The sequence below is a fragment of the Cryptomeria japonica genome, unplaced genomic scaffold (assembly GCF_030272615.1).
Source record: "Cryptomeria japonica unplaced genomic scaffold, Sugi_1.0 HiC_scaffold_230, whole genome shotgun sequence".
Taxonomy (NCBI): Eukaryota; Viridiplantae; Streptophyta; class Pinopsida; order Cupressales; family Cupressaceae; genus Cryptomeria; species Cryptomeria japonica.
The window spans coordinates 185,776-201,901 of NW_026729052.1; the positions used below are offsets into that span (position 1 = coordinate 185,776).

Here is a 16,126-nt window from a genome sequence, read left to right on the forward strand (position 1 = left end):
AAATTATCATAATGGGCGGCAAAAACTACAGTTAACATGTGAGAATTAAAAAGATTTCGTACACTTGGTTTTGTTCAAACGGATGTTATCAGTTGTACGAGATGCCGTTTCACGTTAGTTTTGGTCACGAGATGTTATCGAGATGCTTTTTGTCCCTCAAACAGCATTTCGCGGGTAAGTTGAGATTACCTAGTTATTAGCAAAAATCCAATTGACAAAATTAATTATATAATCGGATTTTGTCAAGCCCATCTTGCTTTAATTATATAATGAAGAGAGCAGCGGAGAAGGAGGGAACAAAACGGTAAGTTAGTTTTTATGCTAAGCTGGAAAATAATTAGTTTTTTAATCAAGCTTGTGCACTACATGAGATTTCTGACTATTTCTTGTCATTTGTGCTGCGTTAATGTCAGTTACGAAGAGATGCCTTTGCCAACAGAGATAGACGCACAATCGTATCTATTTCAGTAAAAGAGCATTTCAAGGATGATACAGGAGAATTTGCACAGTTTATTCAAATCTGCACAGAAGAATTTGCACAGTTTATTCAAATCCTCAATGATTTTGGGTCAAAGACGTATGTAATCATTTCAAATCTTTATTTAGGGCTTCCGAATTTTTAACTGATAATGTATTTTACGCTCTTTGAACGGGCATTTTTGCTTAATTTGCAGATGTGATGCGATTGGGGTTCAGCTGAGCCATGAACTTCTTTTAAGTTGCAATAAATTCCTCCCAAAAGGCTTCGAAATCTTGTGTCCTTCCAAAGATTGTCTACGAAACAAACAACGATTTCAGCTTAAGGAAACCCTAAGATATATTCAGAAGATTAAGGTAATTCTGAATATGATTTCTTCTCGTTTATTCATTTTGATGGTGGATTATAGAGTGGGGTGTGATTTGAAATGATATAAAGGAAAAATTATTGTGATATAGAAACTACATTGTCTTTAATTTTATTAAAAACTTTTTTTAACATTTGAAACCTACATTTTATATGCATTTCTTGTTTTGAATTGTTTGGATTTGTTCGAGTTATGATGAATTGGTATATAAGTGCTGAGTAAAATGTTCTTTTAACAATTGAAGATTCTGTAACTCCTCATTGATATTTTGATTTGTCATAGCAGACGCCCTTCCAAAATGAAGAATATATACGCAAGGGATTATTTGAAACAAATCAGGCATACTGGATACAGTGGGTGAGAGCTTATCATTCGGTGTTGGGTGCTCCCTATTTATGACAATAGTATACATGTTTATTATTTTGTATTTAACATTGTCAAATTGTGAATTTTCAGATTTGAGTTGGACATTCTCATAAAAAATTCAAGCGTGTACACGAGTTACTGGAAAAGCAACATGACTACGCAACTCAGACAAGTGCTCATTTCAGAATTGTAGACCACCTGACAGGTAGGTTCTTTGTAAGAGTTGTTGTACTTAGAGTCACAAGTTGGGTATTTAGTTTTGGTTGGTTGCAAATGTGATGAGTAATATGTCAACATTCGGCCATTGCAGCTATGAATTTAAGGTGCATTGAGCTCATTTATAGTAATTGCGGGCTTCGTATAATAGATCTGTTGCTTGAAAAGCCAGATCGTTGTTTACCAGTAATTGTGAAACGTCTTCAACAAAAGCATGAAGAATGGGTCAATTATCGGACCAGATTCAACAAAGGTTGGGCAGAAAGTACTATCAGAGATCTTTTGACCACCATAGTCCCTGCTTTAACCAAAGAGATGCAAAATGTTTGAGCAAAAAGAGGAGAACCCATTTCCATTTATGATTTGGAATATATTATGGGCAGATTGTTGTATATAATATTAATTTCTGACATCTGAATCTCTATGTGCTTCTTGTTGGAATATTTAATTTCTCTCATTTGGCATGAGAACAATTGTAACGAAATATTTATTTCTAAATTGTCAAACATGGTTGAGTTTTCTCTCAATCTCTATGTGATTCTTGCTGGAATATTTTATTTCTATCATTTAAAAAGAGAAGCATTGTAAGCGCAGTTTTTTTTTTTAAATAAGATTCGTAAATATACATTTTATACGTTAAGTTTGTAATTTATACGGACTTATATGATAAGTTTCTAGAATTTCTAAAATTTGTTGTTTATTAAAGACCTCTATTTATTGAGGTGATCGAAATGCATTCCTCATCTCTCATCGTTTGATCAATCAATCCTTGGTCATGATCAAGAACTTCCTATGATGTCTGAAATTGAATAAAAGAATCCTGTGCGTTAAAGAACGAAATTGAATAGAAGCATCTCTGCTGATGATCTGCAGATCATAATTAGTTCAGAACATTTATAACAGTATAATACCTTCAATTGGTATCGCACCTTAGAAAAAGACGAGAAGTTTTAGAAGAATAGAGAGAAGAATGAGAAGAACAGAGAAAAATATTAATGCATTAAATAATCAATTGAAACAAGAACTCAATTAAAATTAACAAAAAGACAATGAAACTGTATTTGTAATTGAAGACATGTCAATCAATTTCTCTTAGGATAAGTAGTGTTGTACGTGTTTTAAAGAGGCATGGACTATTCTTATAAATGCATATCAAAGTGTTCATATGGTTAGGTTGTAATCATTAAGGAATATTTTTGAAAACTTTCAAATGGGTCAAAATGAATCACTTAATGAGTTTGTAACAAAAGTTCAAGGAATGATAAATTAGATAATCAACATGTGATTGAGAAAATTTAATAAGTTATCATTCCAAATTTGATAATGTTGTTTCCATAATTGAAATTTCAAAAGAACTTACATCTATGAAAATTGATAAGTTGAGTGGCATTCTTTCCACTACAGAAGAACGAATGAAAATTAGTGAAGAACCTATGTTATTCTTTCAATCGTTTTGGCACATTATTAGCCAAGACATTGTTAAGGGTGTTAAAGAATTTTTTTTATCTAAGCTGATCTTGAAAGAGATAAATGTCACATTTTCGGTCCTTATCCCCAAGACTCCGAGCGCTGACTCTATGGAGCTTTTCAGACCGATTAGTCCGTGCAATTCCTTTTATAAGATTATATCTCAGGTTCTCACCCTTAGATTTCTTTCTATTCTTCCTGACATTATTTCTCCTCATCGGACCAGCTTCATTCCTAAAAGGCATATTCTTGACTCCATCGTCTCCATCCACGAGGTTGTACACTCCCTGGAAGTCTCCAAAAACCAAGGTTTCCTATTGAAACTTGATTTATCGAAGTCTTATGATCGGGTGGACTGGTGTTTTCTTCTCAGAATCCTTAAAGATTTCGGATTCGGTAAGAAAGTGATTCAGCTGATTTCCCAACTGATCTCTACTCCCTCACTTTTAGGTATTGTCATTGGTTCTCCTACCCCCCTTTTCAAGTTGTCAAGAGGTTTGGGACAAGGGGATCCTATATCTCCTATTTTGTTTGTTATCAAAAAACTTGTTTATGAATGTCAACTAAAAGGTTCCAAACCGTCGTCGGTTGAGAGGGTATGCTCCCATCAAAAATTTGTTGATGACACGGTGTTGATGGGCGCATCAACTATCAAGGAAGCCAGGACCCTTAAATCGATTATAAATATCTATTGCCAAGCCTCGGGTCACCTGATTAACTGGATGAAAAGTTTTCTCTTCTTCCTCAACACTCCTAAATATAGGCAGGGAAGAATTGCTAGAATTTTGGAATGTCAGATCAGTTTGCTCCCCTCTATCTACTTGGGTCTCCCTCTATGCAAAAATCCTCCTGAGACGTTTTGGAGTACCCTGGTGGACAGATTCCACAAAACAATTGTTGGCTGGAAAGAAGCCCTTATGAGCCAAGCAGGGAAAATCCAATTATTAAAATCCTCCCTTCTAGAGCCTTCCTATGTATGCTTTAAGTCTATTTAGAATTCCGACCAAGTTTGCTGAAGGTATTGAAAAGATTCAAAAGTCCTTCCTCTGGTTAGGGGTAGAGGAGAGGAAAAGGATTTCTCTGATATCATGGGACAAAGTTCGTAGACCTAAAAGAATGGGTGGCCTTGGTTTGAGAAACATTAAAACTCTTAATAAAGCCCTTCTCGCTAAATAAATCTGAAGATTGTTTGGGAAAACCAGTGAATGGGATTCAATTTGGAAAGCCAAATAGATGCAACCTCAGATATCTCTTGCAGATTTTCTTAATTGCTATGAAGCCCCTTCTGGATTGGCAATTTGAAATAATGTGGTCCAATCTAAAATGGTTGCTGGAAAAGGTAAAAGATGGATTATTGGTAATGGTAGAAAAGTCAATTTCTGGGAGGATACTTGGTTGATGGAGACCCCCCTCTCCAACAAGGTTTATTTTTACACCTTTATCTTTGTGTGCAAGGCCAGATTTTGTACTAAGATGGCTTACTGCTGGAGGGATAACCATTGGGTGAATCTGAGTGCCATAGACCCATCCATTAACCCTGTTATGATTCTGCTTAATTCTATTTTTTTGGACCCTTTGCTTGAAGATAAAATCTTTTGGGCGGGTACTTCCTCTGGTAGTTATTCGATGGTTTCTAATGTCCTCTTATTGTTCCACTCTCTTGAGCCTCCCCCTTGTTGGTCTAGAGCTTGGATTCGTGGTCTCATTCCCAAGATCAATATATTTTTTTGGATCATTCTGCAAAACAAAATCTGCACCATTGATAGTCTCTGCAAAAGAGGCTTCCATCTACCCAATAGGTGCTACCTTTTCCATAATGAGGAAGAAAATGTTAACCATATAACTATCCACTGCCCCTTCTCTCAAGCTATTTGGTCACAAATTTTGCAGCTTTGGAACATGAATTGGGTCTTTCCTGCTTCTATCCAAGAGTGTTTCACTTGTTGGAGATGCCCTTCCTTGAACGACTCTATCAACCTTCTATGGGACCTCATCCTGCCTCATGTGGTTTGGGGAATCTGGAAATAAAGGAACAACAGATTATTCAGAGAGTCCTTCTCCTCCCCTGAAGTGATGTTTACTAAAATTAAGTGGGCCATTGTGGAAAATTTGAAAGCTAATGGTAAGCCTCTTCTTTTCAGGAGCAAGGATGAATCGAAGCTCTTCAAAAACTGGAATGTTTCCTCTTCTATAGATATATGTGACGAAAAAAATAAGAGAGAAAGTAGTAGGTGGTTTTTTCCTTCGACTGGTTCGATCAAAGCTAATTTTGATGGGGCGGCCAAGGGAAATCTGGGGCTGACTAGGTGTGGACAAGTGTTAAGAAATGAAACACGCTATTGTATTGTGGCAGTGGCACTCCCCATGGGATCCCAGACCAACCACTTAGACGAGGCCATGGCAGCTTATCAAGCCCTTGCCCTTCCCAAATCTTTGGGATTTAATAAAGTTTGGCTTGAGGGAGATTCTAATAACATTGTTAAATGCCTAAAGGGCCTATCCTCTCCATCAACGAACCTTCATTATAAGGTCATTTTTTTAACCTCTTCATTTTACCATTCATTCTTTTGATCATCCATGTCTTCAAAAAAATTACTAAATTAGGTAAGTTTTGGGAATTTAAAAATGTCACCATGAACCATAATTTACTTGATTGTATTTCTCATAAGAAACTTTTTAAAAAATATAGTATTTATTTTTTTATTTAATTATAATATTTATTTTCTATTTTCTATTAAACATATATTTTTTCTAAGCATGTAGAGCTCTAAATGAGCATGTGAAAAAATGGAAAAAAATTGTTAAAAACTAATCCTCTATCATACTGATGATCCTATATATATATATATATATATATATATATATATACATACATACAAATAGAAACCCTCTTCACAAAGAAGAAAAGATAGTTAGTCACAATAAAATAAGTTGGAAAGAAGTTGTTAGTAACACATTACCCAAAGCAATGGGTAAAAAAAATTCCACCCAAGATATAATATATATTATTTATATTATATATTTATATATAATTTATTATATAAAATAAATAATAAAAATTACATAGATTTCTTAATTATTGTTTTTATTGGTTTCTTAATTATTTATTTAATATTTTATATAATATAAAATAAAAATTATATATAAAAACAATGGATGCAAAGCATCATGTTCCTACCAATAGCTACGATAAAAGTAGATATGAAGATAAAGGGAAAGGGGGAGACAGAGAGATGATGTGAGAAATAGAGAGTTTTTATTTTAAATTTAAAAATATTTAAATACAAAAGATTAAGATTTTAAACATAATATTTAATAACAAGAGACGCAAGCGTAGAGTTCTTGCCAATTGTTAGTAAGGATAAGCAATGAGTGAAAAGAGACTTGTAGTAAGGGTGTAGATAGAATTAAGGAGTTTTGTGGAATTTGTTAGAGGCAGAAAGGTTTTATAATTGAAGAAAAAGATTTCAAAACTAGCAGCAATAGCATTGAAAATTGTTGACTACCCTTTAAAACACAGAAGATTATTTGACAACAGAGAACCATTTTGCAAAGATTCAAATCTAATAGGCAAACATATGTGTCAATTAACACTCAACCATTAATGTCCATGACAAAGATGAAGCACTAGATTAAATACTTATGACTTAGATATATGAGATTAGCTCAATTCCACTCAAATAAATCATTTTTAAAATAAAGGCTCTGAATATTCCAAAATTGTAAAAATTCAATAAATCATTTTCAAAATAGCATGTGAATATTCCAAAATTGTAAAAAATCAGTTTCACCATTTGAAAAACAATAAAACATTAATCCCATCACTCTTTTCTACCAAAAATATATAGCTCAAAATCTCCACTCAATGCCCCATGGTACAATTTTTAACCCATACTTTTTTGTACCAAATTGGAACAGTTTTCTAAATAGATTTGTCATTTGAATGTACAATGTGAAAATTTGATATCATTAATTTGATGAGTAGTTCAATTATTTTGAATATGGAAAACTATTTGTTGAAATGATTAAAGTTTTATTTTGTAAATGTTTATATTTGATCATCACACATATATTTGACTATATTATATTATATATTATATTTGATCATCCCAGCACAAACAATACGTGTACGTGTACACTCTTTAGCTTCTCCTTGAAGAAAGTAAGAAAGTACTAATGCGCTTATCATTGTGACCAAAGTATATAGTATATTAACTTTCAATAAATCAAGTTTATTTTTAATTACATTCTTTATTTTTTTTATGCAAATATATTTCAAATTATTTGATAATTAGTAATACTTGAAATTTTTCAAACTAAACAAATCGTTTACTATAAAAAAATACCATCCAAATGCTTCTCTATTTTCTGCTCTATGCTAACCACATTATTGGGAGGAACTTGATGCTTGAACTTGATGTTTTGTGTCTCTTGTATAATAAATATAAATATTCAAATTTAAAAGAATCATTTTATTCTCTATTTTATTTTGTTGTTCACATGGACTTTCTTTCTTTAATACATTTTCTTTATTTTTTTGCTTTTTAATAATGCATTGATCTATTAGAATAAAATAAGAAGATAAATAAACTAGCATGTAATTTATTTAATTTTAAATTAATAAATTATTTCATAATAAATGATTTTTTCTATTTTTTACAAAAATCTAAAATAGAGAATAATAAGATGTTAAAAGCACAATTTAATGTACCTAAAATTTATATTAAAAAAATAAATTATATTTCAAATATTATCAATATATATTTGGAAGAAATTAAATCTATCTAAAAAACAAATAAAATGTCTATTAGATTTACCAAACATTTACTGAGGAGTTAACACATGTGAGTAGATTTAATGTACATACTGATATTTTATTTAATGATTTGTATAAAAATTTAAATTTTTTTTTTTAGAAAAATTGAATTTTAGATTTATAGAAATCAGTAAGATCAAAGAGAAGTGACATTTCAGTAAAAATAGAAAATAAATTTAGACTATAATATTTTAGTTAATTTTTTAACTCTTTATAATCTATGATTAAATTAATTAAAGAATGAAATTTAATTAAAAAAACTAAAAATAAAAAAATGATATTTAATAAATAATATAAATATGTAATATAAGAAAATAAAAAATATGTGTCATAGTTTATGATATATAAAACAAAATAAAAACGATTTCATGCATTCACAGAAAACAATAGTGGGCGGCAAAAACTACACTTGATTTCCTCCGTTTTGTTAAAATGGATGTTATCAGATGTACGAGATGCCTGTTTTATCGGTTGGATAGCCGCGCATTACTGCACTTCACGTTAGTTCTAGTCTCAGCTTTTTGTCCCTCAAACTTGTAACGGCTAAAATGAGCATTTCGCGGGTAACTTCAGATTAGTTATTATTAGCGCAGATTTAAAACCAATCACAACTTACTCGACTCCGCGGGAGAAAAATAATTATATAATCGGATTTTATCGCCCATTTTTCATCATTTCTTGTGCGGGTTTGAATTCAAGGGAGAAATTATAGATTTTGAAGCTTATATAATGAAGAGAGCAGCGGAGAAGGAAAGATCAGAGATTCGGGGACCAAAACGGTAAGTTAGTTTTTATACTAAGCTGGAAATTAATTGCTTCTTTCAAGCTTGGGCAGAACATGAGATTTCTGACTATTTCTTGTCGTTTGTGCTGCGTTAATTTCAGTTGTAGGTTCGCCGAAGGTTATGAAGAGATGCCTTTGCCAACAGAGATAGACGCACAATCATATCTGATTTCAGTAAAAGAGCATTTCAAAGATGATATGGGAAAATTCGCAGAGTTTATTCAAATCCTCGATGATTTTAGGTCAAAGACGTATGTAATCCTTGCAAATCTTTACTTAGGGCTTCCGAATTTCTAATTGATAATGTATTTTACGCTCTTTGAACCGGCATTTTTGGTTAATTTGCAGATGTGATGCGATCAAGGTTATTGCCAGATTGAAACAGCTCGTTAAGAGCCATGAACTTCTTTTAGGTTTCAATAAATTTCTCCCAAAAGGCTTCGAAATCTTGCTCCCTTCCGAAGATTTTCTACGAGACGGACACAAGGATCAACATCACAAATCAAGGGCTATGTTGGGTAGCAATGCTTTGCCAGCTTCAAACAATGAGAAAATCACATACAAACCCAAATCAGAGATGGACCTTTCTCATTTGGAACAGTGTACTCCTAGATACCGTTTGATACCACAGAATGTAAGGAAAATCTCTCTTATTTTAATGGAAGAATCAATGTCTGGTGGGATTCATAAGCAAAGTTTAAACATGCATTATTACAATCCATCTGCATGAACTGCCGCTATTTTTTGCATACAATTATAAATCTTCAGTTGCAGTCTAAGCCACTATTTTGCATTCGAAATTCTTATTGTAAATACAATTCCTTTGTGCACTTCTTCTCAAGCTATCTACTGACCTCCCTAGATCTTGTTTCTTTTTTAGTTTATTTCATAATGTAGAGATGTATGATTGTTTTTTCTATTTAAAATTTGGCTGAAGAATCAACATTAATTTCATTATGTTGCAGTTCCTGAAACCCGTTGCCAGCTGTTCAACTGATCTTGACGCAGAGGTATTGAATGATATTTGTGTATCAGTAGCATCTGGTACAGAGGATTACCGAAGAAAAAGGCAATTTAACACTTATGAGCAGGCTATTCTCAATTGTGAGGATGACAGGTACCACATATATTGAAGTTAATCTTCTAGTTACATATAGGAGTACTTTTTAAGGATTGTCAATTTGTAATTATTCGGTGGAAAATCATGAGTTTTCTGGAGTACTAATAAACTAACCAAGCATACTACATACAGAGAGCGAGAGCTTATCATTTGGTGTTAGGTGCTCCCTATCACTGAAGATAGTATACAGGTGTATTATTTTGTATTTAACATTGTCAAATTTTGAATTTCCAGATTTGAGTTGGACATGCTCATAAAAAATTTAGAAGCTGCAATTGAGCGTGTACATGAGTTACTGGAAAAGCAACATGCTCATTTCAGAATTGAAGACCACCTGACAGGTAGCTTCTTTTTAAGAGTTTCTGTAATTATAGTCACAAGTTGGATATTTAGTTTGGTTGGTTGTAAATGTGACGAGTAATTTGTCAACATTTGGCCATTGCAGCTATGAATTTAAGGTGCATTGAGCTCATTTATGGAAATTGCGGGCTTCGTATAATAGATCTGCTGCTTGAAAAGCCAGATCGCTGTTTACCAGTAATTGTAAAACGTCTTCAACAGAAGCACGACGAATGGGTCGATTGTCGGACCAGATTCAACAAAGGCTGGGCAGATGTTTATACAAAGTACTATCAGAGATCTCTTGACCACCATAGCTCCCGCTTTAACCAAAGAGATGCAAAATGTTTGAGCCACTTGGAAAATATTATGGAGGATTGTTGTATATAATATTAATTTCTGACTTGTGAAAACAAGATTGAGGTTTTACTCAATCGCTATGTGCTTCTTGTTGGAATATTTAATCTCTCATTTGGCATGAGAAGAAATGTAATAAAATATTAATTTCTGACTTGTGAAAATATAATTGTGTTTTTTCTCAACCTATATGCTTCTTGTTGGAATATTTAATTTCTCTCATTTGGCATGAGAAGAATTGTATGCACAGTAATATTTTTTTTTTTTTTTTATTCTTTATTTTAATATGAAGCTAAAAATAAAATTAGATTATATATATTAAATTTGTCATAACCTTCTAGAATTTTAAAATCTGTTGTCCCTTAAAGTCTTCTATATTTACTGAGGTAATTTTAAAATTTGTTGTTTGTTAAAGGCCTCTATTCATTGAAGGGATTGTAATGCATTCCTCATTTCTGATAATTTGATCAATCAATCCTTGATCATATGAGCAAAAACTTCTTATAGCGTCTGATATTGAATAAAAGAATCTGTATCTCTTTATTGCTGTAGCAATTTCTGTATTTTCTGCTTTCTTCACTTCTACAGGAATAGCAGTGAAACATTGCTAGCTGATGTCAGTAAACCGTTTTGACTACTTAGTATTTGGTGTAACTAGTTGCTTGATTAGTTGGATTCAGTGGGTGAATTCTATAGTATTTTTTCTATGTGTCGTCCAATATTTTTGCATCTAATTAGTATTAGAATTGTATTTATAATAATTTAATACCTTCAATTGATATCAGAGCATAGAAAAAGACGAGATTATTATGTTTACAGAGTTGTTTTATAAGAGAAGAATAATAAGATCGCAATCACTCTTTTTCTTTAAAGGATCGCTGTTTTGAAGGAAGGTAATTGTATTTGTCCAGTCAAAAGAAAAGTTGTTGTTCCAAATAAAAGGAGGAAAGGAGACGGCTCTGAAGGTAAGTTTTATTGTTGTTTGTTCTTCACATTTCTATGTGAGACAGCAAGAGGAAAGATAATTTTTTCTTATGTTGTGGGCTGTAAGCTTTTTTTCAAATCAAAACATAACGGCATTAAATCTAAAGATAAATATTTGTTGATTTTTTTTTAAAAATAAAAATTTTGGTTTATTTTTTTTATTTTTTTTTAAAGTGTCATATATTTAAACAGATGAAGATATTTTTTTGTTGATTGACAATAGCCGTTATGTTGTTTTTTTGTATTTATTTGAGATAACAAATATTGCATGACATCAAAACTATTGATTCCTATTTTAATGGGACACATTTTGTTTATTGGGTCGAACGAATTTTGCTTATTGCAATCCAAGAATGCAAAATTTGTTGAAATCTAAAGATTTAGGGCATATTATTAGTAATGGATATGAAGAACCTAAAAAATATTAATGCATTAACTCTAGAAAAATTCACAAAAAGACAATGAAGCTTTATTTCTAATTCAAGGTGCACTATGTCAATCAATTTTTCCTCAAATAAGTGATGTTGTACACATTCTAAAGAGGCATTGACTATTCTTGTAAATGCATATCAAAGTGTTCATATAGTTAAGTTACAAACACTGTGGAAAAATTTTGAAAATGTTCAAATGGGTCAAAATGAATCAAATAACGAATTTCCAACAAAAGTTGAAGGGATGATAAATCAGATAATCAACATGTGACACTACTACACAGAGTGAGGGTTTAAGACAAAAATTGAGTAAATTGTCTTGACTTGAGACAAATAAATCTTAAGGAGAGATGTTTGAAAGCCATTCTTGCCCCCCAAAAAAGAGGTAAGATGAGGTACAAAAATAGGCTATTATATTTCGATAGGTAAGCTACTAGTGTCACGTAATGAGGAGCATCATGCTAGAAACTAATGTTATTTAAATATATGATATATTGGATGAAGAAATGATCTACAATCAATGAAAATAAAATCATACATAAGATGATAAGCATCAGAATGTCTTGATCAACATAATAGTCTCTAAAAGAATAATAGGCCTCTATGTCATGTTCCACTTTCACACAAACTTTCATATACATAAAAGAAACCTTAGGAAAGGGAAAAACATAACTCATTAGGGCCTCATTTCTATAAGTGAGGGTATTGGAATGAATAGAAGCTAAAGCCTCACAAATGGGATTGTCAGTCTTAATAACCACTAGGAAAGCCTCATAAAGGGACTTGTCAATCATCACCATTTCCTTATGAGTGTTGAGAGCTGAAGAGGATGATATAATTGAAATAAGGTCATCAAGGGTTTCATTTAACATAGCACAGTCATCACTACTAAATATGGAATTCACATTGAGAGATGGTATTGTAGATGGTTCAGTGGGTTTTGAACTATTATATCCAAGTCTGAATGAGGTTTTACGTATCTTATTTTTTAAAGGAACTCTAATCCCTTGTCCACTTGTGCCACAACCATTTCCATTATAACTACTTTTAGCTAAAATGTGAAAACTCATACCATAAAGGGATTCCATATCGGAAAGAGATGGCATGGTCTCATAGGTCTCAATGTCATAGTTAGATGAACTAGAAGAATATTTTGAAGAATACATTGAATTAGAAGAAGCCACAAAATTTTTACTAAGTTGTTTAGGCAAAGTTGATCGTTTATTAGGTTCCACCATATCATCACTATTTTTAGTCTTAGGCCCTATTGGGGTGATTTTATATTCTACTATAAAGGTAGGTGTAAAATCTAAGCACCCCCAATCATCATCTAAGAGTACCTCTTCGGATGAAGAAGTGTATTTAGGAGGAGATGACGTTTAAACTTGAGTAGTAGAAGAATTAGAAAAATGTGAAGAAGATCTAGAATCAGATGAATTTTGCAAACAAACTTGTAATTTAGTATCAGTGTGCAAAGTATACATCTTGTTGTTATAAATAAATTTGACTTGACGATGAAGAGTGGAAGGGACAGATTGCATACGATGAATCTAAGGTCTCCCTAGAACAAGGTTGTAAGTAAGCTTCTCAAGCATAATTTGAATAGGTGTAGCTAAAATAGCAAGTCCTATCTTAATGGGAAAGGTTACTGTACCTAAGGATGACCTATCAGCATTGTCAAAGCCATGAATAGAAAGAGATTCAAGTTGAATAAGAGAAGTGTCCACAATAATATTATCCAACAGATCAATGCTACAAACATTAAGGCCAAATACATTGTCCACTAAGGTTCGTCTTATAGAATTACCATTAATAGGGACAACTATCATACAAGGATCATAATGATTTTGAATATCCTTAGAAGGTAACCCATCTTGAGAGAACACAATTTGAGCTTTAGGTAACTCATCTTGAAATTGTAATTGAAAAGATGTAAATTGAATGACAAACCTAGGGTAAGAAGGTAAATGCATGAAATAACAAGGTGGACTAATTATGCTAACTGATAATGAAACAAAATCTTTGTGCAATAGGTAAAAAAATGGGAGGATAATCTGATTGTGTGCCTATAATTGAAATTTGTAACCAAACTGATAGGACCAGGGTGCTCAAACCAGAGCGCCTAGTGCCATTGTTTAAAAATATAGATTTTGAGATAATCCAAGAGACACCTATCAAATTTGAACCTATTCTAGGAGGACCGGAGAACCTTGGTCCAGACACTTTCTATTGAAATTTGGTTGGATGCTCTATTTTTGGGTCATGATGTTGTTCTCATCTTCTTGGCTCCATTGGGTACCTGTAGTTGTACACAAGAGGAAAGAAAGGGTTGTGGATAGGGGTTTGCCTTAGGTCAAACATCGGGTTTGGAATTAAACCTAATTGAAATAAAAATTAAATTGTAACTAAATTGGAAAATATTACATTTTGAGGGAACAAATGAAATAATTGAAAGTAGATGATTGTACCTCCAATAGATGATGCAATGCTCTTAGGATAATTCCTTCATGTGTTGATTAAATAACATGAAAAATCACATAAAATTTATCATGAAATTATAATTGAAACATAATATGAAGATGCCTTGATGTATTTTTGCTCCTCCTTGACTCAGATTTGCTCTTGAGGAAGAATAATTGCTCTTGAGTTGATGATAACATTAGCATAAGGTGTAATTGTTGAAAATGAATTGAGAAGGATGCCTTATATAAGGATTTCATAATTAAAATCACCATTATGCTGACTTAGAATTGATATATTTTTGCACAGAGCTAGATTTGAATAGGGTATGACCACCTTAATATTCTCTTGAAATTCAGGGAAAATGTTCAGGACCAAGTAGTATACTACCTGCTCCTATCAGCTTTTTTCCAATGTTCTAGGGATGTGAGATAGCATGATTCTAATCCTAAATCGATCTTGGTGTCTCAAAAAAAAATGTGTAGATATGCTAAAATCTGCCTTGAAGATTGAAAATAGGGCAAGATTAGGATTAAATTGGGATTAAAAGAATAAAGGGCATGCCTATAATTAAGGGCTCAAATAAGAGTGTGATGATGTAATAAATTCAAAGAATAAGACCCTTAATATTAATTTAAGTCAATAAAGGTCCTATAATGCATAGAGGAAAGGGAAGTACTAAAATAGGTGCTAGGAAAGTGTGAAATTGAACATACTAATAAAGGTGTACAATTTGCGACCCCACATTTGGCCCCTACTTTATCAGAGTATGATCTCATGAGCATGCTCCTTAATAAGTAACTTTCAAGCATAAACAAAAGTAAACATCATTAGAACTAAAAGTTTCAAGTCAACTAGTTGAAGAGGCCTCGATAATCAAAATGCCTCAACCTCTAATATCATTATCCGCATGTTATTGCAAGAGAACAAGTGGACTTGTAGAAAGAACAAAAATGTACACCAATTTAAAGAACAATGAACCATGATCCAACACTGGCAAAATGTGTCATGCTATGGGTTCATGGGAGAGAAAGAAGGAACATGGATTCCACAGGCCAGCAAGTTGTGTTATGTTAGGTGATCCATGGTGGGGAGGAGAGGCAGAATAGTCTAGCTATGTTTTGCTAATTCCACTCACCTTACTACATATGTCACTATCCGGTTTTAGAAGTTAAGCATCCCGTATAAGACATTGTTTTGTTTGGTTTTGAGCATGCAACAACCTGTATAGGACATGAAATAAAAATAGTATAAAACTTTTTTTTCTCTGGTTTAGAGCATGTCTACCCTATATAAGACATATTAAAAGGTTGTGTCTAGTTTCAGGCATGAAGCATCTCGTATAAGACTTCGTTTTGTCTTGTTTCAAGAATGAACGCCTCACATAAGACATGCCAAATATAGAGCAAAAGTATAATATAAAAGGGGTGATATGTATGGCCCCACTTAATATGTCAACATAGTCATATGTTGATGTCTTAAGGAATCTAGAAACAAGGTTACACGCCTTCAACATAAAGGAGACCTCCTTTCGCCAACAATGTAGTGATTTCTTTAGTGGCTAATATTCGCCAATTGGCTATTTTTTAAAATTTGGAAATCAAAATTTGGCTAATAGTTCAAGTTTTAAGGTAACCTAAATCACCACATTTTTTACAAAATTTTATTTCAGTCTTATTTAAATCGCCAGATAATTTATTTTATTAAATTTTTTAACTCAAAGATTCGCCCAAATATTCGATACATGGTTGGATCAGATTCGCCAAAATTTTATTAGTTATTGTAAAAGATTAAATTAATTTGTCAATAATACATCATAATTATTAGTTACTTTAGGGTTCTACCAGCAATATTTAGTTGCCACCACTGATTCAAAATATAATCTAATGACCATCATTGCATTCCATGAGGTAAACTATACCTACAAGTTGTAATGCTCAT

At 32.4% G+C, this 16,126-nt stretch overlaps 1 protein-coding gene and 1 long non-coding RNA gene across 3 annotated transcripts; both read left to right on the plus strand.

Annotated features, from left to right (window-relative positions):
• Positions 1 to 203: 203 nt before the first annotated feature.
• Positions 204 to 1,954, plus strand: LOC131869065 (uncharacterized). Of its 2 annotated transcripts, XR_009367461.1 has the most exons (6): positions 204 to 304; positions 414 to 577; positions 675 to 834; positions 1,131 to 1,202; positions 1,302 to 1,416; positions 1,522 to 1,954. It is a non-coding gene; the product is annotated as an uncharacterized LOC131869065 (long non-coding RNA). The 2 variants fall into 2 exon arrangements; XR_009367460.1 differs by lacking the exon at positions 204 to 304 and having other exon boundaries at positions 314 to 577.
• Positions 1,955 to 8,131: 6,177 nt separating this feature from the next.
• On the plus strand, positions 8,132 to 10,424 carry LOC131054241 (paired amphipathic helix protein Sin3-like 4). Its single transcript, XM_057988698.2, has 6 exons — positions 8,132 to 8,489; positions 8,596 to 8,745; positions 8,843 to 9,128; positions 9,460 to 9,611; positions 9,849 to 9,955; positions 10,060 to 10,424. Exons 1-6 carry the CDS (start codon positions 8,440 to 8,442, stop codon positions 10,341 to 10,343), a joined length of 1,029 nt encoding a protein of 342 aa, XP_057844681.2. The 5' UTR covers positions 8,132 to 8,439; the 3' UTR covers positions 10,344 to 10,424.
• The last annotated feature ends 5,702 nt before the right edge of the window (positions 10,425 to 16,126 follow it).

Bases quoted from the DNA above. Each gene is read 5' to 3' on its own strand.
- LOC131054241 (XM_057988698.2), top strand. From the start codon at position 8,440: ATGAAGAGAGCAGCGGAGAAGGAAAGATCAGAGATTCGGGGACCAAAA. The intron at 8,490-8,595 runs GTAAGTTAGTTT...CGTTAATTTCAG, and splicing joins GAGATTCGGGGACCAAAACG to TTGTAGGTTCGCCGAAGGTT. The intron at 9,612-9,848 runs GTACCACATATA...TTGAATTTCCAG, and splicing joins CTCAATTGTGAGGATGACAG to ATTTGAGTTGGACATGCTCA.